Source organism: Echinops telfairi, unplaced genomic scaffold (genome assembly GCF_000313985.2).
Source record: "Echinops telfairi isolate 266 unplaced genomic scaffold, ASM31398v2 ScPeMD7_7457;HRSCAF=8495, whole genome shotgun sequence".
NCBI lineage: Eukaryota > Metazoa > Chordata > Mammalia > Afrosoricida > Tenrecidae > Echinops > Echinops telfairi.
The window spans coordinates 32019398-32044616 of record NW_022111357.1 but is presented as its reverse complement, the minus strand read 5'-3'; the positions used below and the strand labels follow the sequence as shown (position 1 = coordinate 32044616).

General features: G+C 43.1%; 1 protein-coding gene and 1 pseudogene across 1 annotated transcript in view; both read left to right on the top strand.

Annotated features, from left to right (window-relative positions):
• Positions 1-2703, top strand: part of LOC101661408 (arylacetamide deacetylase-like 3) — a 15983-nt gene extending 13280 nt beyond the window's left edge. Inside the window, exon 4 of the mRNA XM_004705419.1 lies at positions 1929-2703. Within this exon, the coding sequence (XP_004705476.1) occupies positions 1929-2703 (775 nt within the window). The remainder of the gene's footprint in view (positions 1-1928) is intronic.
• A 2334-nt stretch (positions 2704-5037) lies between these two features.
• On the top strand, positions 5038-8667 carry LOC101661313 (annotated as a pseudogene).
• The last annotated feature ends 16552 nt before the right edge of the window (positions 8668-25219 follow it).

Here is a 25219-nt window from a genome sequence, read left to right as displayed (position 1 = left end):
GCTAAGGCAGCTGCACCTGGTGCAAACATCACAAAACAAGAGACCCGAGAACTAGAAAGGCGAGGCTTCACCACCCATTTATCCCTCCACCTTTCAATTAGCCCCACATGTGATTATTGGCCAGGCTGGCACAATTAACTAACTCAGGCTCATTGCTCCCGATGGAGCTCCATAGGCTCCCTGTAATGGCTCAGCCTGGTAAGAAATGTTGTTGCTAGCTGCCATCGAGTGAACTGGCTTGTGGTGACCTCCCGCACGATGGAATGAAATGAAATGCTAGAAAAACCAGACACCTCCCCATGATCGGTTGTCAATTGGCTAGTTTGAGGAAGTAAATCTTTCGGCCTTCCTTCCTAGTCTGTCTTACGTCTGGAAACATTGCTGAAACCTGTTCAACAGCACAGCCACAAATAGCAACAGGTCAGCCACCTCTGACAGACATGTACTCTATCTGCACATGAGGTGCACAGACCAGGAGCCAAACCCAGGTCTCCTGCACAAAAAGCAAAATCCCACAGTGGAGCCCCCAGTGCCCTTCGTTAGAACATAAGCAATGTTGCTAGGTGCTCTCAAGCCTGTACCACACAATGAAACCCTGCCAGGTCTTGTGGCATCTCAAACTTTCTTGAGCACTTTGTTGCAGACTCTGAGCCAAACCCTCTTGGTAGGAGTAGCCGATATCTTCTTGGGAATTTCTGTCATGGATTTTTGATGGTCCAGCTAGTTGAGTAGGATTCAAATGTCAGAAATCAGCCCTGGATGAAGGGGGAATATCTGGCTAAATGCTTCATTTCCAGTTCACAGCTCCACAACCATTTCTATCATGGCATGAAAATATGGAGCCAATTGTTGGCATGAAGCCTTTGTGCTTGGGCTGTGCTGAACACAGAGCTCCTTCGTGGAACATGCTGCCCATCTCTGCTGGCAGCTTATCTTGTGAACTTGAGGAGGACAGAGTTTGGGAATGGAAAGCATGACTTGGCCAGAATGACCCCGGGGAAGCCTGGGCTCACACTGGCTGAGAACGAGCAAGGCTAATCTAGGCTCGTGTAGCCCATGGGTGCTGACTGCCTTTACACATTGTTGGCAGCTGTTCAGTTTGTGAAATATCTTCTCAAAAACAAAAACAAAACCATCTTCTGGAAATCCTTGAAAAACTCTCCATATCAGGCCATGCCAGGCTGACATTCCTGTGGGAAGATGGTGGGTTAGGAAGTACAAGCACCTGTGGAGGAGCCCTGCAGAATGTTTGACTGGTTCTTGGTGGAATTTGAGCCTATAATCCACACCTCCATCCCCATGAAATCTGAGGTATGACTGGATTCATTAGATCCAATGTCAGGCAAACATGGAGATGCTCATAAAAGAATCATCAAAAGGGAGCAGGGGATAGGTCAACATCAGGGAAGCAATGTCCGGTAAGTTGAGAAAGATGGGGCTGATGTTGGTGATATGGAAGTTGTGGGTCAAGGGCTGGTTCTTGTGGTCAGGACTGATCTCCCACTAGGGTATTGAGACTGTGGGAATTACAACTACTGTCCTCTATGTTAAGCCCAGAGGGTTTGATGTCTAGCATCTAAAGTAAGCCTTGCACCTCATTTACTGGATTGGGTTTCATCAAAGGAAAGCACTGGGAAAAATCAGGCTAAGGGATGCTAAAATTCAGTCAACTAACCAGTCAATCAATCAGTCAATCAATCCAATGGACACCAATATGTTCAACCAATTTCCAACAAGTTGATTCTGATTTTTGGTCAACCCAGGTTTGTCTAAGTCGAACTGCTTCATGGTATTTTCACTTATCAGTTGGTGTCTGGGCTTTTAACCATTTGTCCACCACCCAGGGACTCCCCAAGGATGCTTGATGCAGATTCCTTGGGCTCTGCTGGGGTGATAAGTATTAGCTCTTCTCTTTGATTCTTCCCTAGATATCGCCAGCTCCCGGAGCACAGGTTTCCAGTGCCGGAAATAGACTCCTTTGCATCCACCGTCCACTTCCTGAGATCTCTGAAGGATTATGGGGTGGATCCAGCCCGAGTTGTGCTCTGTGGTGATAGCCTGGGAGGGACAGTAGCAGCTCGGATTTGTCAAAAACTTGAGGAAAGACAGGATCTCCCCAAGATCCGTGCTCAGATTCTGATCTATGCCAAAATGCAAGGCTTGTACTTCCAACTCCCTTCCTATGAACAGAACAAGAATGTGCCAATGCTCACTCGTCGCTTTGCTACCTACTGCTTTTCTCAGTACATGGATATCAACCCTGCCTGGGAACATGTAATCTTTAAAGGTGGCCATCTGCCGACAGAAAGCTGGGAAAAGTATAGAAAGTGGCTAGATCCAGAAAACATCCCACAGAGGTTTAAGCAGCGAGGATACCGGCCAGTGTCCCGTATGCCCCTGAATGAGAGTGCTTACTTAGAAGTGGGTCTGCGTCTGGAAAGGGCAACTTTCCCCCTCATGGTTGAAGACGAAGTTGTGGCTCGGGTCCCAGAAGCTTGCCTGGTGACCTGTGAGTATGATTTTCTGCGGGATGACTTGCTATTGTACAAGAAGAGGCTGGAGGACTTGGGTGTGCCAGTGACCTGGCACCACATGGAAGATGGCTTTCACGGAGTGCTCAATACTCTGACCTTGAGGTTCTTTCAGTTCCCTTGCTCTGCAAGGATTATGAATGTAATCGTCCACTTTATCAAGGGATTGTGACTACTTTTCTTTCCTATTGGAGCCATGGAGGGTGTGGATCCCACCATCATCCCATTCTCCACGGGTCTCTGCTGCTGATTTAGGTGATTTAGGTAATGCTTTCTGTGAGGATAGGGAGGGCGTACTGCTGTCTGAAGAGAGAACAGTAGAGGGAATGGGTTGGGGATGCTCCTCTGTCCATGGTCATTCACTGTTGGGATATTTTGAGCTCTCTTCAGTGGTCACTGTTGAGTGTGCATCTGCATGCCTTGAGGACTTATGCATTCCACCTCACTTTGTCCAACCTGTGTGCATCCCTTGTTGCAGAAGATGATGGGTAGCTCGGGCTGGCTGGACCTAGGACTAACAGTGTAATCTCATGGGCTTTTGCAATGTGGTTTAGAATGTAGAGTTCAGGTGTTCTGCAGGGATCGGTGATGCTGGTGGAGAACTGGGCGCAGCTTCATCCTCTGGGTGAATGGTGATTCTTTTCCTGCACCTTCCCAACCTTTAAGTCTCTTGCTCAGAGACTTAACTGCCTGGACTGGAAGAGTTAAGTAAGTCAGCAGAGATCAGTTTTCGATGGGAGTTAGCACCCAGTGGCAAATGAAGACAGCTTGGGGCTGCCTGATTGAAGGGGTTCTGGAGTGACTGGGGATAAAAGTTTACCTTCCAACCAAGGATCTGAAAAAATGTTGTAGGTGGTAAAGGGTTGAGGCAGAAACAGTCCTGGGTCAGAGCTCTCCAAAGGCCTAATAGGACCAAACCCAGTCATACTCACAGTGGGGACTCAGGGAGGACCAAAGAGGCATTAGAGTAAGTTGTTTCTGTTTATGAAATAGAGCCAGAGCTCAAGTTAGCCTAAAAATTAGCCTTATGGAATATGAGCCCCAAGGGCACAGCCAGCACGGTCTGATTCAGGAGCGCCAACAGCGTCACCGGTGATCTCTTCTGTCATCCATTCTTCCTTCGTCTCTTCTGCTCCCCTCTCGTTGACTTCACTGTCATCTCTGTGTTCTGTCTCACAGTCACTCTCAAAACCCACAGCCACTGAGTCCATTGTAAGTCCGTGACCCTGTAGAACAGGTGGAACTTCCCCTGTGGGTTTATGAGACTGTAACACTTGATGAGAGCAGAAAGTCTCCTCTTTCTCCCGTGGATCAGCTGGCAGTTTTTAACTGACAACCTTGTGGCTAGCAGCCCAACAAGTAACCCACTATGCCAACAGGGTTCTTAGGTTCCCCAAATCATTGCAATAGTCACACAGATCTCACGGGCAATTCTCACAATTATAAGGTTTATTGTGGAAGTGAACAAGTGGAAATGCTTAGGATAGAGTTGTTTAGTCAGGGAATGTCACAAAGTTCTTTCGGGGATGCTAATAAATGCCTAAAGGGCATTCCAGTCCCTTGTAAGCCACAATCCAAATGGACCCAGCTCCAGCTCCATGGGTCAGCGAACCCAGTGCCCCACTTCAGTGCCCAAAGCCATCCCACTCCTCAAAGTAGCCTCTTGTGCAAAAGCATTCAGCTCTCCTTCCTCTGGGGCTCCTGATTCTGTTGCTATTGCTGTCCCTTGGCCACATCTGAGATATCACAGCTGTCTCCTGGGTCAAGCAGTTCACTGTGCAGGGATGTCGGGATCCAGAAGACATGGTTCACTCCTGGCTCTTGCTGGTAGTGAAATCCCCCACTGCTGCTAGTCAGGTTCATTGTAAACCTGGCTGGAAGGTAATCACAATGCAGCCTGGTACCCGTGACTCACAGGTGAATCCTATCAATGCCTTCCAATACCTTCTTACCCAGACCTATGCAGGACAAGGTTACTGTATTTAGTGTGCATTAGAGACTTTGCTTAGAATACCCACATTAAATAATTCACTGTTCCTGTGATCTCTCAATGTGGTCCCCTGAGAAAATCCATGCTTATATCTTCCCATATTCTGGGTGGTTCTATCAAAAATCTCATCCCGATTCAATGGTTCTATTGACTTTCAGTGGGCTGTTTCCAGTAGCCACACAAAAAGAAATGGAATGCTGTGATTAATCAGGCCCAAGGCCTGTGTCACTCTGTGAGTGAGGAGGGATGTCAACTCCAGCTGGCGGGGGTGGGGGTTGGGGGGTTGGGGGTGGGAGGGGTGAGAGTTGAGCAAGAAATGAATCCCTAAAAGGAGGATAAACCGATGTGAGGCAAACATCAAAGCTCACTCTCCGAAAGAAACAAAATTGAATCCTGATTCAAGATACTTGGTAGTGGCAACATATGTCAAGATGCACTGGGCAAATTGACCCCTGTTCCTTGGAAACAAAAATTATTTTGAAAGGGATGACTCGCCCCAGCTCGGGGCATGGAACCATGTACATCAAGCAGGTGATTATCCAGGGTTTCCAAAGTTACAGAGATCAAACCATTGTAGATCCCTTCAGCTCAAAACATAATGTTATTGTGGGCAGAAATGGAAGTGGAAAAAGTAACTTTTTTTATGCGATTCAGTTTGTCCTCAGTGATGAGTTTAGTCATCTTCGTCCAGAACAGCCGTTGGCTTTGTTGCAAGAGGGTGCTGGTCCTCGTGTTAGTTCTGCATTTGTGGAGATTATTTTTGACAATTCGGACAACCAATTACCAAATGACAAGAGGAAGTCTCACTTAGAAGAGTAATTGGTGCCAAAAAGGATCAGTATTTCTTAGATAAGAAAATGGTCACAAAAAATGATGTGATGAATCTCCTTGAAAGTGCTGGTTTTTCTAGAAGCAATCCTTATTATATTGTTAAACAAGGAAAGATCAACCAGATGGCAATAGCACCAGACTCTCAGAGACTAAAGCTTTTAAGAGAAGTTGTTGGTACTAGAGTATGTGATGAGTGAAAAGAAGAAAGCATCTCCTTAAATGAAAGAAACAGAGGGCAAGCGGGAAAAAAAATCAAAGAATTATTAAAATACATTGAGGAGCGGTTACATACCTTAGAGGAAGAAGAAGAAGAGCTAGCTCAGTGTCAGAAGTGGGATAAAATGAGATGAGCCCTGGAATATACCATTTACAATCAGGAACTTAATGAGCCTCATGCTAAACTCGATGAGCTTTCTGCTAAGTGAGAAACCAGTGGAGAAAAATCCAGGCCATTGAGAGATGCCCAGCGTGGTGCCAGAGATAAAATGGAGGATATTGAACACCAAGTTCGAGAACTGAAAACAAACATTTCAGCCATGAAAGAAGAAAAGAAACAACTTAGTGCTGAGCATCAAGAACAAATTAAGCAGAGGACAAAGTTGGAACTTAAAGCCAAGGATTTACAAGGTGAATTGGCAGGCAATCGTGAACAAAGTAAACACTAAAAGAGAGGCAGACGTTACTTGAAAAAATAGAAGAAAAGCAGAAAGAACTGGCCAAAACAGAACCAAAACTCAACAGTGTCAAAGAAAAAGAAGAGCGAGGCATTGCTAGATTGGCCCAAGCTACCCAGGAAAGAACGGATGTGTATGCAAAACAGGGTCGAGGAAGCCAGTTTACATCAAAAGAAGAAAGGGATAAGAGGATTAAAATCCTTAGACCAGGCTATAAATGACAAGAAAAGACAGATTGCTGGTATACATAAAGACTTTGAAGACACAGGCAAATAAAGAGAAAAATTTGGAACAGTAAAATAAACTGGATCAGGATCTTAATGAAGTCAAAGCTCGAGCAGAAGAACTGGACCGAAAATACTCTGAAGTGAAAACCAAGAAAGATGAATTACAAAGTGAAAGAAATTACTTGTGGCGAGAAGAGAATGCTGCACAGCAAGCTCTTGCTGCTAAAAGAGAAGATCTTGCAAAGCAGCAGCAACTTCTTAGAGCATCCACAGGAAAGGCCATCTTAAATGGAATAGACAGCATAAACAACGTGCTGGACCACTTTCGACGAAAAGGAATAAACCAGCATGTTCAAATGGCTACCATGGCATGGTGATGAATAACCTTGAGTGTGAGCCAGCTTTCTACACGTGTGGAAGTCACTGCTGGCAACAGGTTATTTTATCATATTGTTGATTCAGATGAAGTCAGTACAAAGACTTTTATGGAATTTAATAAAATGAATCTTCCTGGAGAAGTAACTTTTCTGCCTCTCAACAAGTTGGATGTGAGGGATACTGCCTACCCCGAAACCAATGATGCTATTCCTGTGATCAGTAAACTAAGGTATAATCCCAGATCTGACAAAGCTTTCAAACATGGGTTTGGAAAGCCGCTTATTTGTCGTAGCATGGAAGTTTCAACCCAGTTGGCGCGTGCCTTCACTATGGACTGCATTACTCTGGAAGGTGACCAAGTTAGTCATCGGGGTGCGCTAACTGGAGGTTAATTTGACACAAGGAAGGCACGACTTGAATTACAAAAAGATGTTAGAAAAGCAGAAGAAGGGCTAGGTGAGCTTGAAGCAAAGCCAATGAAAACCTGCGCAGGAATATTGAAAGGATTAATAATGAAATTGATCAGTTGATGAACCAAACGCAGCAGATAGAGACCCAGCAAAGGAAATTTAAAGCATCCCGAGATAGTATATTATCAGAAATGAAGATGCTAAAAGAGAAGAGGCAGCAGTCAGAGAAAACCTTTATGCCTAAGCAACGAAGCTTGCAAAGTTTGGAGGCAAGTTTACATGCCATGGAATCTACCAGAGAATCATAAAAGCAGAATTGGGAACAGACTTGTTCTCTCAGCTTAGCCTGGAAGATCAAAAGAAAGTGGATGCACTTAATGATGAAATTCAGCAACTTCAGCAGGAAAACAGACAGTTGCTGAATGAAAGAATTAAATGAGAAGGCATAATTACTCGTGTCAAGACATATCTCAATGAGAATCTGAGAAAACCCTTAGACCAAGTAGAACAGGAACTTAACGAACTGAGAGAGACAGAAGGGGTTCTGTTCTCACTGCCACAACATCAGAACTTGAAGCCATCAATAAAAGAGTCAAAGATACTATGGCACGATCAGAAGATCTGGATAATTCCATTGATAAAACAGAAGCTGGAATGAAGGAACTTCAGAAGAGTATGGAACGCTGGGAAAATATGGAAAAGGAACACCTGGATGCTATCAATCATGATACTGAAGAACTGGAAAAGATGGCAAATCGGCAAGGCATGCTGTTGAAGAAGAAAGAAGAATGTATGAAGAAAATTCGAGAACTTGGATCACTTCCCCAGGAAGCATTTGAAAAATACCAGATACTGAGCCTCAAACAGTTGTTTCGAAAGCTGGAACAGTGCAACACAGAACTGAAGAAGTACAGCCACTTCAACAAGAAAGTTTTAGACCAGTTTGTAAACTTCTCTGAGCAGAAAGAAACGTTAATAAAGCGACGAGAAGAATTGGATAGGGGCTACAAATCAATCATGGAACTGATGAAGGTACTTGAACTTCAAAAGTCTGAAGCTATTCAGTTAACTTTCAAACAGGTATCTAAGAACTTCAGTGAAGTGTTCCAGAAGTTGGTGCCTGGTGGCAAAGCTACTCTGGTGATGAAGAAAGGCGATGTAGACGGCAGCCAGTCTCAGGATGAAGGCCCAGGGAGCGGTGAAAGTGAACGGGGCTCTGGATCACAGAGCAGTGTCCCCTCAGTTGACCAATTCACTGGAGTGGGAATTAGGGTGTCATTTACAGGAAAACAAGGTGAAATGAGAGAAATGCAACAGCTTTCAGGTGGACAGAAATCTCTGGTAGCTCTTGCTCTGACGTTTTCAATTCAGAAATGTGACCCAGCTCCTTTCTACTTGTTTGATGAAATTGACCAGGCTCTGGTTGTTCAACACAGAAAGGCTGTGTCAGACATGATTATGGAACTTGCTGTACGTGCTCAATTTATTACAACTGCATGTAGGCCTGAGCTGCTTGAGTCAGCTGACAAATTCTACAGTGTGAAGTTCAGAAACAAGGCTAGTCACATTGATGTGATCACAGCAGAGATGGCCAAAGACTTTGTAGACGATACCACTCATGGTTAGTTGAAAACTATTGTTTGATGGTGTGGAAGATGTGTATAGTAATGTGATTCTGAAGCCCAAGACCTGTAAATTTAAACTTAAATATTTGATCATTATTAATAGTTTTCAGACTTAGGACATAAATATTCCTTTTATATTCCTGTTTCTGTATTTTATAAGATGCTCTGTAATGTTACATTTCTACTTATAGTTTAAGAATTTTATTTCCAACAGATTTTTTTGGTAAAGTGTCTTGTTCCTATTTTAAATCTCTTAAAATATGCTAAATATTCTTCCCTAATTATTTAATCACTTATACTGCCTCTTTTTTTATAGCTTCAATTAAATAATTGGTCTTATGACTAAAAAAAAAAAAAGAAAGGGATGACTCAGGCTCCCATGTAAACCCCACCCCATCCTTAACCTTTCATTTATTTTTAGTGTGAATAGGGCAAATGTTTACAGAACAGATTAATTTTCCATTCTACGATCTTATACATTTTTGTCGCTGAGGGCATTTTGCTCATTGATGCCCACAATGTAACAACACTTACCCCACTTGCCCTCACTCATCTTAAGGAGGCTCTTCTCTTGATTGGCCAGAGTTTTGTAAGCCAAGTTCAAGTCTACTTGCTTTCCGTTGACAGTTTGGCCTGAGCCATGAGGCAGAGAAGAATCCCATTGAATGGCTTCTTGATTCATTCCCAACTGACCCGCGTGTGGCTTTGTAGGAGAAATAGCACCCAATCACTGAAAACACATACTTTGTTGGCACTGAATTTTGGAGATCATCGGAATTGGATGATCATGACACCTTCTGAGAGGGGCCTCTAAGTTGGATTCAGGTCCACTCCCCACTGAAATGTAACTGCCTGTGGAAAGGGAGTGAGATGAGAGAACTTTCTGGAAAATTGGCTGGTTGGCTCTCCTGGAGTGCTGTGGCGAGAAGACAATGAAACACTGAAGGTCTATATCTGGTAGAAATGAATGGGATGCACTTTCAGGCACGGGGAGCTCTAGGCTTGGGGAGGTGACTCTTCCATGGTTTGCATCCTCCTGTTGGTTGTGGTAAAGCTATAAAGATTTTTTTCCCCTCAAAATAGAGTTGTGTTGATTGCTGGGCTAAATGCGCCATTCTTTTTAATCTCTATTTGTCACTATCCTTCCTGCAACTGATTCACGAGACTCGGGGAAGGGGAAACGCATGATTGGGATGCAAGTAAAGGTTCCCTAAGAGTCAACTCTGTCCTAGATGCTATACTGAGCCTGTGAAATACACGACCGCATGTATTCCTCACATGAATTCTTCAAAGTGAGTGCCTTAGTTTCTTAGGTTGGCCATACAAAATACAGCAAAGTAGGTGGCTTTTAGAAACATATTTTTTGTCATGTGGTTCTGGAGAGTGGGAGCTCAAGTTCAGGTATTCAGTGTGCTGGTCCCTTCTGAAGCCTCTAAGAGAGAGAAACTGTGACCTGCCAATCTCCCAGAAATCTATGGTCTCCTTGGCTTGAATCTGTGTATCTGTGTCTGCCACCATCAGCACATACCTTTGTCACCATATCTCTGCTCCTCTTTTCTAAGATGACACTTAGTTGGATTAGGGCCCACCTCTTTCTATATGACCTCCAGTTCAGTAATAAAATCTTGAAAGACCCTATTTCCAAACAAAGCTGTGTTTATAGGCACATGGGTTATGAATTTTACATATATTTTTAAGGGACACAACCCAGTCCGTAACATTGGGTATGCTTAAACCTATATTGTCGATAGAGCCCTGGTGGCATAGCATTTCTGAGTTGAGCTGTGGGCTTCATGGTTAGCAGTTCAAAACAATCAGCCGCATCATAGGAGAAAGACTGGGCTTTCTACAGCCTATAAGCAGTTACAGTCTCAGAAAGCCACAGGGGTCGCTATGATTTGATGGCAGTGAGTTTGATTTATACTGAAGATAAGGAAATTAAGATCTAGAGAAATGGATAACCCCTGTTTCCTGCTTCTTCCTTGGCAGACTTAAAGACAGCTGATGAAGCAGTTTTTCCAACGTCACTTGGCTGGTAGGCACTGAGTAATGCAGGCCTGATCTGCCCTATAACAGCCCACTCTGCCACACCGCATGGCCAGAAAAGCAACTCCTGTCTTTGCCATCAGGGCGCAGTAAAATTCAAGACACGACGGGATCCCATGCCCTTGTTGGAGTCTTTTATCATTCTCTTACTTTTCTGCCAGGATATGATTGGATTCAGCCTGAGAAAATCCTACAGTTCTGATTTCTTCCACATTCTCAACTCTTTTTTCCCCGCATCCTCTGAATTACTTTGGAATGAATAGGTGGTTCTGGGGATGCACAGCTGAGGTCCACTGCTCTGGGGGAAGACACTCAGACACCTTTAAGCCAGACAGTTTGAGTCTTTACTTAGAAGGCCTGTCCCAGGTGCTAAAAGACAACTGATTTGCTACGTTTGTCCAGGAGGCCATTAAAGAAGGTCCTGGGACAACATTTTAAAGTTTGAATAAATCTGTCTTTGCATCTTCCTTCTCTTTCTATGTCCTCCCTTGGTTGTTCCTCTGCCCCACATGGGACCCTCCCTGCCTTTCTGACTGTGGGTGTTGTCTCCCTCCATGCACTCCTGGGACACTGTTAGCTCACTCCTCTCATCTCTGGATTCGGATAGGTTAAAACAGACGATGAGGACAAGGAGCTCCGCAGCCTCAATGGTTAGGACAGCAAAGCTCCATTGTTTGTTTCCATCACTAGGCTCTCGTGGGTGAGCTGGAGTTCAGCCCCACATCTCTCTCCTCCAGGCCAATGGAGCACCTTCATCTAGAAGAGCTGTAGTCTCATGGCAGAGGGAACAGAACATGGTGAACAAAGAGTCAGAAGACCTCCAAGCTCCCCTCTGGCTCTCCCAGCTCCTGCTCAGACACAATACTCATCATTTCATGGTCCTGAGCATGTCATAGGCCAAACCTGTTGGTGGTGGGGCAGGGAAGTAGTTCTTCCCCAGAAAAGGGAAGTGAATAGTTTGGATAACATACAACTTACTGTACACTTGGTCATAAGAGTTCCATTTCCTTTCTACCTAGCCCAGGTGGTGTAGTGGGTTATGCACCTTGGGTTGCTAACCTCAAGGTCAGCAGTTCAAGTCTACCAGCCTTTTCTAGGGGAAAGGATGAGGTTTTTACTCCTGTGAAGAGTAACAGTCTAGGAAACCTACAAGGGGCAGATCTACTGTCTCCTACAGGGCCTCTATGAGTCGATTTGATAGCAAAGAGTTTGGTTTGGTATTATCTTTTAAAAACTACCGTATATACTCAAGTATGAGCTGACCCGAATGCCAGTCGAGGCACCTAATTTTACCACAAAAACGGCATTAAAAATGTGCTGTAAAACTCGGTTTATACTTGAGTATATGTAGTAATTTTAATGATAAAAATTATAAACACATACATTCTCCTTTTAAATAAAATCTTATAATATTAGAGACAAGGCTGAAGCCCCTTTGGATTACCTTGTGCTCAACTCTATTCCATTTTACCTAGACAAATATGCCATTACACTATTTTTGTACAATCTTCCATTCCTTCATTTTTCTATCTGAATTTTCAACCATCAATATAGCTTGGAAATCTAACCCAGTTGAAAAACAAACAAACCAATGAACTTCACTGCAATCTAGTCAGCACTGACTCATAATGACCCCTTGTGGGTTTGCAAGACTATAACTGTTTGAAGTGATAGAAAGCTTAGTCTTTTTCCTCCGGACCTACTGGTGGTTTTGAACGGCTGCCCATGTGGATTGGCAGCCCAACTCATCACCACTGAAGAACATAGTTGGCTGGGCACATTTTAAATATCAGTGTTGTGTTAGGTGATGTCTAGTCACCTCCAACTCTATGACCCCACGTATATGTAACAGAATGCAATGGTGCCTGCTTCTGGACACTCCTCACAGCCTTTACTCCATTTCAGTGCATTATTGTAACCACTGTTCCTTTCAGCTCATGGAGGGTTCCCTTTTCCTCTGACCTCTACTTTACAAAACTTGAAGTTCTTCTCTGGGGACTGGTCTCCCTCCTGATAACTTGTCTAAATTATGTGAGATGAAACATTGGCACCCTCACCTCTAAGGAGAAATTTTGGCTGCATGCCATCCAACGTGCATTTGCTTGTCTTTTTGACGGTCCATGGTGCATTCAATATCTTGTGCCAACATCACCATTCAAAGGGATCAATTCTTCTTCACTCTTCTGTTTTCATTGTCCAGTTTTCACATGCATATGCTGGGATGAAAAGACCATGGTTTAGACTGGGCACACGTTAGTTATCAATGGGATCGCTGAGTATCTCTCCCATGGCTTTTGTCCAGCAGCCTTTGGCTCAGAGGGGAATAATCAGATGGAAACAACTAATCTTTTAAAAAGGGAAGCCAGAGAGAGAGAAAAGATTGGATTGACAACTGGTAGGGCAGCATGGCATGGTAGGTCTGTATTTTAAAGGAACTAAATGGCATATTGAAAGGATAGGTTGCGGGACATGGGAAGGCTGCAATATCATTGGACTCTTGCTTCTAACACTCTTGATGCCATCCAACAAAGCAAAGAATGCAGGCGCCAGCTTTTCGGCTTTATTCCAAAGTCAGATGCCCTGGCCCTAACCCTACAGGTACTGGTCTTAGAAATTGCTGCACAAGGGGAATCAGATAAGGCTGTGCCTGAGGTTCAATTACAAAGCATTCTTACCCTGTTTTCCCAAAAGTAAGACATCCCCTGAAAATAAGACCTACTTACAGTTTGTCTCTTGCTGAACTATAAGGCATCCCCCTGAAAATAAGGCCCCCAAAGCTACCATAGCTCTGGACTCTGGACCATAGTGGCGAGTGCCACTGTGCAGATCACTCTCGGCCGCAGCGCAGCTGGAGCAGACAGGAAGTGCGAGGTCTCTTTTAATAAAAGAATAAATGTGTACTGTATTCTTCTTTATGGAAAAAGAAGACATCCCCTGAAAATAAGATCTAGCGTATCTTTGGGAGCAAAAATTAATATAAGACTCTGTCATTTTGGGAGAAACAGGGCATCGTAGAAAAACAATAATAATTGAGGCTGGCCCTGTAGCCCAATCTTTTCATGCATTTCTCTGCGTGGTTATGTTGCCCTCAAGGTTTGTTGCACCAAGGAAGGAGCTGCAGGCACACTTCCAAATCTGTGGAGACATAACCTATACTTGCCCCTTGGGTGGGTGTAGTAGTTACATAATTTGATGTCAATTTGAGAATTAAGAGTGTAGGGGTGGAGTCTAGCCTGCCAATCTTGCTATATCCCGTAAGATCTCTGTGTGGGCATAGCCTACTCCTTAGAATTCTGGGAATGCCTGTATTTCTTCCTTGTGGGCAGGAGACACACATACTCTCTCTTCTCCCTGGGAGAAGCTCTACTGACAAGACACATGGAACTACACTAGTGTCCTGAGGTGGTGTGTTAGTCTGGGTACTTCGGAGAAACAAATCCACAGCAACTCACGTATAGGAGAGAGTTTTATGCAAAGAAAATGTGCATCACGAAAACACCCCAACCCAATGCTGCCCAAGCCCACAAGTCCAACATTAACCCATTAACCCAACACCAGTCCACAAAGTCCTTCACCTCACAAAACAGAGGCAATAATGCCTACTGCAGGAGGAAAGCTGAGTCAGTGAACGAACAAGCATCTCAGCACTGGCAGGGGTCTCCACACGGCTGCTCCAGCACCCAGGGCTGCATCGGGATAGGTCCATGTGGCTTCTCCTTGGGGATGTCTTGTAGGAAGTCCATCTTGCAAGCTGAAGCAGGGAACTGCTAAGGCAGCTGCACCCGATACAACCATCACAAAACAAGAGACCCGAGAACTAGAAAGGCGAGGCTTCACCACCCATTTATCCCTCTGCCTTTCAACCAGCCCCACATGTGATTATCGGCCAGGCTGGCACAATTAACTAACTCAGGTGGAAAAGCCACCTAGAGACCCCTGCCAACGCTGAAATGCTTACACTGCCACTGGATTCACAAGACTCCCACCCACTGGCCTGGGAGCTGCCTGCATTCAGCATTATTGCATGTGTTTCATGAGTCTGAAGAGGACTTAATAGATTGGTATCAGACATATGGGCCAATATCGGACTTATGGACTTGATCTGGACTGGGCTGGGCTGTTTTGTCAATACTCAACTGCTCTTGTATATGAAGCTCTTTCCTATACATATGAGAGTGTCCATGAATTTGTTTCTCTGGTCTACCCAGACTGACACATTATGGGACCTTGGGAGTGGGGGACTAGAGAAACAGATCATAAAGATGGCGAGTGGATGGTTATTTGACCTCTGCCTCATGGTAGTTGTTCTTCTTTGGCTAGCCAGAGGTCAGATATGTCCATGCAGCTTACTGGGTTGTTTTCTGGAAAGAATATAGCAAGTTAAAGTTTTGATTATTTTGTCTGGCTGTAGTCTTTGGTCATTCCTGATTGAGATGATGAAAATGAATGTGATTAATGTATATTTTGAGCTCAGGGGTAGAAATTGCCATGCTGCTTAGAGAAAATGGCTGACTGAAGGTCAAATGGCTGACTGAAGGTCAAATGGCTGACAGAAAGCGTGGATCTGGTTTGATGCTTTCAGAGGCCTCATCCCATCTTTTTGTATCAATAGATAGTTTAGATAAGGATAAAATAAGCTAAATAAGGATTAAACTTGACTGTTTTAATAATTGGGTTTAGTATATGATTCTACTTTGTTCATATTGATTTCTTCTGCTTATTATTGTGGATATAAGGATTTATAGAAATGAGTTTGGGCAACATGAAAGTAGAGAGTTTGTAAACCCACTTGCCTTGCAACATTAAAATTTGATCTTTAGGTGGGTTTAGGACATGCCTGCAAAGACGGCTCTGAAATGATAAGCCCCAGCCAGCGCTTTGGAGTACTCAGGATATTTGCATTCAAGAAATCTACTAAGGGCAAGATTGACAGATTGAAGGAAAAAAGGAATTCGGAATTTTGAACCAATGGTTTGAGCCAGTAGCTGAAAAAAATCTGGAACCACGAAGAAAACTCTCTGGGACTGAATGTTAAAGGGAGCATGTGGGAAAGCTGAAATGCTTACTAGGTGACCACCTGGATCCACTTGTTGAGTGGAAGTGGGAGAAATGCAGCAATAGAGAGATGGGTTGAGTCTGGCCACTGACACCCGTGTACCTGGTTTACAGGAACTAGAGAAGGTGGCAAGAGCAGGTTGACTGTCTGAAGTTCTTGAGCTAGCCAAAGGGGGCTACTCTTGTAGAGAATTTCTGATGGGCCCATGGTCTAAAGATGAGGTGACCCATGGAGAGCCTGGTGAAGCTAAGTGAGGCAGCCCACATTGAATTAACCATAACCCAAGCAGGTGAAGAGAAGATATTTGAACCTGTGAACTGGTACATATTGCTGCAGACTTTATGGATGGCCTGTCCTTATTTGACTTTGCTTATGGATGTGGATTTCACAAGGTTCCAACTGGAATGAAGAGTCTTCATGTCAAAAAATATGATCGTCTCCTCAGAGCACTGGGCTGACGTAAGTGGGGAGTGTAGAAATCGGGGCAGAGAAAGGCATGAAGTGATTGCATTTCAAACTTTCATAGGTGGGGGAATATATTCATAGGATTAAAGGATTAAGGTGTAGGTGTTACTTAACTGCAATTGTTAGGCATAGGATATTTTTGTTTTGCCACTTACAGAATTGTATGTTTAAATGAGGATAGCACATATTGAATTATACGCATTTTAGTTTTATGCTGTTAGGTACAGGTATGCTTTTATTATGGTTTGTTTGAAAATTATATGTGGCTAAAGTGTTTGTGAAAGTGTCAAATTGACAAGGGGTGGTCTGTGGTAGTTACATAACTCATGTTAATCTGAGAAGAGTGTGGAGTGGAGTCTAGCCTTTCAATTTTGATATAGCCAATGAGGCCTCTGTGAGGGCATGGCCTTTTCCTGTGGATTCTGGGAAATCCTGTATTTCCTCCTTGGAGGCGGGAAACACTTTCTTTCTGCTAACTACCAGTGTGACATCCCTATGGAGAAGACACAATGAAAGAGGCTGATGGAGCCAGACCTCTAGAGCTGGAGAAGCCACGTGGGAACTCTTTCCAGTGCTGAGAAGCTTACAACACCCCTACATCCACAAGACTTCCCACCCATTGGCCTGTGATCTTCCTGCATTCAGCATCATTGCATGTGTTTCATGAGTCTGAAGAGGACTTAATACATTGGTATCGGAGATATGGGCTAATATCAGACTTATGGACTTGATCTAGACTGGGATAGGATGTTTTCTCAATATTCAACTGCTCTTGCATATAAAGCTCTTTCCTATACATATGAGTGTGTCCATGAATTTGTTTCTCTAGTCTACTCTGGCTAACACAGTGGGCTAGTGCCCTGTTCCCCCCATTTCATTATTTCCCCCATCTCCATTCCTCCCTCCCCCTTCCTCCTTCTCGTCTTCTTTGTGCTGTAATAACATGCACCTCCTTGGGTGTGATCTGACCTCAACCCGTATATTGTGAGATATACTACTGTGTACCTCAACCCGTATATTGTGAGATATACTACTGTGCTGCTTAGACTTACCTCAGGGGACTCATGTTGTACTTGTCCTTTTGTGATTGGCTGACTTCACTTAGCATAATTTCCTCCAACTCTTCCCAGGAAATGACATGCTTCCTGTGATCATCAGTGCTTTTTGGTGATGCATCGTACTCCATTGTATGTATGTACCAGAGTTTTACAAATCCACTCATCTATCCATGGAAATTTAGGTTGTTTCCAATTTTTTGCAATTGTGAATTGTGCCACAATAAACATTGGAGCACAGACTACTGGTTGTGGTTTACTTTTTACCTCTTCTGGGTATACGCCCAGTAGAAAGATAGCTGGGTCATAAGGTAACTCAATTTCCATTCACTTTAAATATCACCAGATCACTTTCCACAGCAGTGGAAGAGAGTTGCTATTTTGCCACATCTCCACCAACATTTGTTGCTCTGATTTTCTGATTTGGGCTATCCTCAAGGGTGTTAGATGTTATCTCATGGTTGTTTTAACTTGCATTTCTCTGATGGCTAGTGAATGGGAGCCATTTCTCATATGTTTATTGGACATTTGGTTCTCCACCCCCTCCCTAGAAATATGTGCTACAGAGAAGAACACTAAACCTACAGGTTGGGTAGAGGAATGGCATGCCATGCCCACATGGACACAACAAACCAAGAAGGAAAAAGAGAAAGGGACAGTGTAGACCCCAAATCGGCACACCATGCCCAGAGGACGCCGCCCCTGCACGGAGCTGCTAAGGCACAGAGGGGACTCTAGGGTGGACAACAGCTGAAGACATGTCACCTAATTGGAGCATACCTCAAGAGAGGACAATACTGGAGATGCACAGCATGGACTTAATCCAATCTGAACCCCCCACACAGTGGGGTGAACCAAGAAGAGAACATAACAAATCTGCAATGGGAGCCAAGCCAAGCCACAAAGACCCTGAGGAGGCCCCCAAATAGACTTCAGGCTCTGAGGGACAGCTCCCAAAATTCCCCCAGGACCAGTGGGTAGATAGTCATAAAGGTCAGGGGACAGACCTGGAATTAAGTATGTTTTTTTTTTCTTATTTTTTCCAATCATTTGTTTTCTTTTTGTTTTGTCTCTGTTATTGTTGGTTTGCTTCCTTATATAAGATAGGCATGGGAAGCAAGCTCAGGGAGAAATCAATGGGACCCATGGTCCCAGAGGGACTAGGGGGACAAGGAGGTGAGGGAAGGGAGCAGTGAGCAAACAACGCCATAGATAGAGGAACAACTGGGGAATTAAAATCAACAACAAGGAGGACATAGAGATTCTGGGGATGTTGGAGCAACAACAATCTAGCTGAGAGGAATTACTAAGAGGCAGAAGTAGGGTGAGCATGTTGGTGGGGCAGAGGAGGGTAAAAGGAAACAGAGGAACGATCTAGGAAGCAAAGCTATGGATAGAGATATAAGCATTGGTGTGTACATATGTAAATACATTAACTCATAAAATTAGAGGTATTGGCCTATGTACATATATTTATATGGCTATACACTGAGGTACTGGACAAACTTCAGGCGCCTGCTCAAGCCTTCCCTCAATGCAAGAACACTTTGTTCTAACAAACTGACATTCTGTGATGCTCATCCTCCTGGCACAATCGCTGAAGACAAAGCAGGTGCCTAAGCAAATGTTGTGAAGAATGCTGATGGTGCCCGGCTAGCATAGCGCCTGAGGTCTTAAAGGCTTGAAGTTAAACAAGCAGCCATCTTGCAGAGAGGCAACAAGCCCACATGGAGAAGCACACCAGACTGTGTGATCATGAGGTGTCATCAGGACCGGGTAACAGGTATCAGAAGACCCATAACAAACAAATCAACAAACAACAAAAACATATTGTTGACAACGAGGGGGTCGGAACAGAGACCCAAAGCCTAGCTATACACAATGGGCCATCCTCTTGCAGAAGGGTCACAAGGAAGGGATAAGTCAACCAGGGCACAGTAAAGCACTGATGAAACACAATTTTCCTCTGGTTCCTTGAGGCCTCCTCACCCCCTCCACCCCCCCAGCCCCCCACCCCCCACCCCCTGTCATGACTCCAGTACTGCTTTTCACTGTGGGCTAGAATGGAGCATGTGTACAGGTACAGAGAAGAGAGAAGAGCTCAGGACCCATGGAATTCAGGAGCAGGAATGGGAGTAGCGATACCAGAAGGGTAGGGGGAAGGTGGAGCGATACGGGGAGGAGGGGGAACTAATCACAGTTATCAACACATAACCACCACCACCCCAGGGGGACAAACAATAGAAACCTGGGGGAAGGGAGACAGTGGTTGGTGTAAGATATGAAGATAATAATAATTTATAACTTATCAAGGAGTCATGGGTGGGGGGCGGGGAGGGGAAAAGAGGAACTGAGACTAAGGGCTCAATAGAAAGTAAGTGTCTAGAAAAGAATGATGGCAACATATGTACAAGAATGCTTGATGCAATTGATGTATGGATTATTATCAGAGCTGTAAGAGCCCCCAATAAAATGATCTTTTAATAATAAAAAACAACAAAAATAAAAACTCTCAAGGGTTCATCTATTACTATTGCCTAGTGGTAAAATTCAGAGGCTAAAATTTTAAATTAAAGAGAGTTTGATTGAGCAATAAAAGCCATTTGAGTTGAGGATGCAGCAAGATGTTTAGCTTAAGATTAAGTGCTCCCTTGAGGCAGGCAAGGACAAAGGTCTGTAAAGGCAGAAGACATGGGCAGCTGGGGTTCAACTACAGTCCTCTTCATTGGCTGCCATTGCTGGGCTGCTGGCAAGTAGGGTTCAGAAAGTTACAGCTAAAATACTTCTCATTGATTGGCCTATGTCCTCGTTACAATAAAGGTGTGGAAAATTACCACCGTGGTAATTCAGGATTTGTTGCGTGTGTTTTGAACCCAATGCCATTAAGTATATTTCAACTCCTGGTGACCCTATGTCAGTGAGTTTGTTTTGTTTTGTTTTTCTTTTTGACAAAGAACCTGGTAGAGCACGTTGGCAATATGAATTGAATTTCTTTGCATGTGCGTAAATACTATCCTATCACAGACAGAATTGCACTTCAAGATAGATTTTAAAATGTTGTTTCTGGCAATGAATGCAAAGCCATTGCTCTTGAATTTGTCAATTCTGGAATAGAAAACCATATGATCCTCCCACTCAAAATGGCCAATACCAGTCCATTTTAGCTCACTCATGTCTAGAAAATTGATCTTTATATGTTCCATTTCATCTTTGATGACTTCCAATTGCCCTAAATCCATACTTCATACATCCACATTACGGTTATTGATGGACGCTAACAGCTGTTTCTTCTCGTTTTCGTCTTGCCCTACGTGGTAAATGAAGGTCTTGAAAGGTTTACATGATCCGTGTCATTAATGTTGACTCTACTTGAAGTAATGTTGACTCTACTAGCAGTATCTTCAGTGCTTTCCACCCTGAGGGGCTCATCAGATATATCTTACAATGTCTGGTTGCTGTTCCTAACATTCTTAGTAGTTAATAGCTCAGAAAAAGACAACCTATTCCTCTTCCTAGCTTAATTGCATTGATTAAGGATCAGATTGCACAGCCAATTAGTGTACGTGCTGTTAGTAAGTGGTACACCTATAAAATCTGACTTGGCAAAAGTGCATGAGAGACTTATTCACATTGTGAATGGAAAAAAAAGTAGAAGTTGAGGCTGCTTATGTACAATCAAGCACTTCATGGTGTTGGTTGTTCGGTTTGGAGGGTTAGGGTCATAGTTCCATGGGATATACCAATACATTGGCCTGCTCTTGATTTTAGTGCTCTGTTCTGTTTGTTCTTCTACTCATTGTGTGGTACCTAGAGTGTTATAAGCTTGCACATGGCTATTCAAGGTATAGCACCTGTTCTTTATTAACTTGGAGCAACAAAGGAAGAAGGGGGGTCAGGAAGAGGAGGAGGAAATAGAATGTGTGTCTAATTACCTCCATTCACAACTGACTCCTTTGTCGTGAGACCAGAAAAATTGGTTCATTCCTGATCACATTACTGAACATTTAGATCCAAGGTTTTATAAAAGAGTCCTGATCTTAAAAGGAAAGTGCAGAACAGGATTTAAAATTCTTATGGACTCATTCTTTTGGGAGCCACTGAGGTTGGATGGGCCTCAAAATTATTCCCCTGAGATAATCTTTAAATCTTAACCCCCAAATATCCCCTGAAGTCTTCTTAAGACCAAGCAATAGTTTAGTATAGTTGGCTAAGAATGTCTTCCACGAGCAATTTCCTATTTTAATGACAATGGTAATTTTAAAGATGAGATAGCAAACTTAGGGGCCTGTGAGTTTATGTTAATGGAGAAGGAACTATTTTGAAAGAGAGGGTGAGATAATTGCACAACTTAACGAATGTGATCAGTGCCAATGAATTGCATGTGTAATAGCTATTTAACTCTTGCACAAACACTTAGGTTTTGCTGTAGATAGGCTCAGCAATACAAAAAATAAAATAAAGAAGATAAATATTTCTGGTATTCCAGAGTGCCCCCTATACTTCTTTCCACTTACCACTCTTGCATCCTCCAGAGATAATTATTATTTTGTTTTTATAGAAATAAGATTCTTGAAAAAACATTCTTGCTTTTCTCAATGTACTTAGCCCCAAAGTTGTTGTTTGGTGTTTTCCAGTTACTTCTGACTCACAGGGATCTTTGTGTACACGAAACACCACCCGGCCATCCGGCACCATCTTCCCAATTGTCATGGGTGAGCCACTGTGCCAATCCATCTCCTTAATGGTCCTATTATGGGGGGCGGGGATGATCCTCTACTTTATCAAGTATGATGTCCTTTTCTGGGAATCGGTTCCTCATGATAACATATCGAAAGTACGTGATACAAAGTCTCTTGCCATCCTTGCTTCTAAAGAGCATTCCAATATCCATTCTCTTTTTTAAAATCAATGTTTGATTTAGCCTATTCGTTATCTTTATGTAATTGGAATCCTGTAGCATGCATCCATTATGGCTGGCTTCTTTTCCTCAGTATAATCAGCCTTCCTAAGATGCACATGTCTCCTGATTGTGTAAGTATAGTCAGTTTGCTAAGAGCAGTAATTGGTTCTCAAATGTTTTGGTCTCAGGATATTTCACCACTAGTCAAAATGATTGAAGACAAAAAGTACTTTTAAAATGTGGGTTGTAATCGCTGGTGGTGGACCCACTTGTACCAGTGTGTAAGAGCCAATGTGAAGTCATGTTGTGGTTAGATGCCATGGAGTTAGTTTCAATTCTTACCAACCCTATGGACAACAGAATGGAACGCTGACTGGTACTGCAACATCCTCACAGTTGTTCCTATATTTGAGCCAATTGTTGCAACTACGCAGTCAATCGTGTTGCCAAGGGCCTTCCTCTTATTCGCTCTTATTCCCTTATCCTGCTCTCCTTCCTCTTATTCCCACTACTTTACCAAGCATGATAGCAAAAGGACTTAGTCTCTCCTGATAATATATACAAAGCACATGTGACAAAGTCTCACCCAGGCTGATCTCTCCTGATAACATCTCCTTCCAAGACAAATGTGTTTGTTCTTTTGGCAGTTCATGGTACTTTCTTTCTTTTCCTTTGAAGTCATTTTAATGTGCACTCTTACAGCGCTTACAACATTCCATGCATCAATTGCATCAAGCATATTTGTACATATGTTGTCATCATCATTTCCAAAACATTTTCTACGTCAGCCCTTGGTATAAGCTCCTCTTTTTTCTCCTCCTTACCCAAACCCTCCCACCCTTGGGAACCCTTGATCATTACACATTGTGATTATTATTTTGCATCTTACACTGTTGTCTCCTTTCACCCACATTTCTGTTATGCTTTCAATAATCTTCACCAGCACCATAATTCAAATGCAGCAATTCTTCTCTCTTCCTTATTCATTGTCCAGCTTCCACATGCATATGAAGCAATTGAAAATACCATGGCTTTGGTCACATGCACCTTAATCTTTAAAGTGACATCCTTGCTCGTTAACACTATAAAGAACTCTTGTGCAGCAGATTGGCCCAATCCAATCTGCTGCTTCCTTGAACAGCGGCTGTGGAAATCGAAATATTTGGCAAGTTCAATATTTCCTCCATTTACCATGATGTTGCCAATTGATAAAGTTGTGAGAATTTTGGTCTTTTCTTCAATGAGTTCTATCTTCATCAGCAAGGATTTCAAGTTCTTCTCACCTCAAAAAGCAAAGTTGTCACCAGCATATCCAAAGTTGCTAACAAGCCTTCACTCAAACCTGATGCTGTGTTTTTTCTTCATAGAAAAGTTCAGCTTCTCTGAGGATTTGCTCAGCATATACAGTGAACCCTCGCCACTTCGCGCTTCCACTTCTGCGGCTTCACTCTATCGCGGTTTTTGCATAACAGCGCACGCTCTGTCATTACTGCCACTGATTGGCTCATACTGTACACGCTTGATGCCATAAATAATATGATAAATAATAAATGATCATTGTAACGTCCAAAATGTTTTACTGTATTTTCCCTTTTTCGTTTAATAAATTGGGTAATACGAGTGTAATGGTGACTAAAGGGTGTTTTTTCATGTCCTCTATGCTCTAACTGCGAAAATATTTGATTTACAAATAAGGAATCCTACTTTGCGGAATTTCATTTATCACGGTAGGGTCTAGAACCGATTAACCGCGATAAACGGGGGTTCACTGTATATTAAATCAGTAATGGTGAAGAATACAACCCTAACACACATCTTTCCTGACTTTAACCTATGCAGTATTCTCTTGTTCTGGGTGCACAATTGTCTCTTAGTCCATGTATAGGTTCCATATGAGCACAATGAAGTGTTCTGGAATTCCCTTTCTTCTCAAGTCTATCCATAGTTTGTTATGACTCACACAGTCCAATGATTTTGCGATGATTGTGTTAGACAGGGTTCTCTAGAGAGATAAAACCAAATTGCTGATAATTTGATCTATTTATTTATAAAGATAATTAGATATATAACAAGAAATGAACTGTTGAATCATATACAGATAAATATATAATACAAGAAATAAACAGTTAAATTATAAAGCACTACAAATGGCTCAATACAACTCACTCCCATGAGAGAGAGAAGTGAGAGACTAGCAGTCCTTCAAGTCTAGTCTGTTGCCAGATCATCCTCTATTTATAGAGAGAGCTAGGCTATGTCAGTACAGCAGCCAATCAGAAGGCAGGTCACCAACTGCCAGCCAGATCACCAACTGCCAGTCCCCAGCTCCAGAGATGTCTTAAAGGGACCTCAACTTACAGTGACACAGTCCACAGTCTAGGCATCCCACAGGTAGTATAGCCTTTAAATTGAGGCACAGGACAAGCAAGGCAGCCGCACACTAGTCCGATGATCAAAGAGCGAGAGACAAGAAAGGCGAGACTCACCAAGCCATTTATCTCTCTGCCCTTCAGTTAAACCCACTTGTGTTTATCAGCCAGGCTGGCACAATAAACTATCTCAATCCACCCCTTGCCAATCTGGCACCTGTACACAATTCTTTAGCCATATGTACATATATGATTTACGGACATTGATGAAATCACACTTATACTTATCATCAATCATCTATTATACATATAAATGAAAACACAGTCCAATTATATCTGATATATCATACCTGAATGAAGGAAAGATATGCAATAAACACATAAAAAGAAAATACATTTACAATTACAAACCTTGCTTTTGCAATTGATCACGTGGTTGTAATTGATAGGTAGAAATACCTTCTACTACTACCCATTCTGTATTACCTTTGCTCTCAGCAAGCACCTCAGCTGGCTGTGGTTTTTCACCTGGTGGGGTGAGCCAGAACTTCATTCCTGAGGGATTTGGGTTATTATAAGTCCTGTCAGTATTGGGATGCTGTAATTTACCATTTACTTTAATCACAGGGCATGGTAGCACTAAGAGTCGGCCTATGGGATCT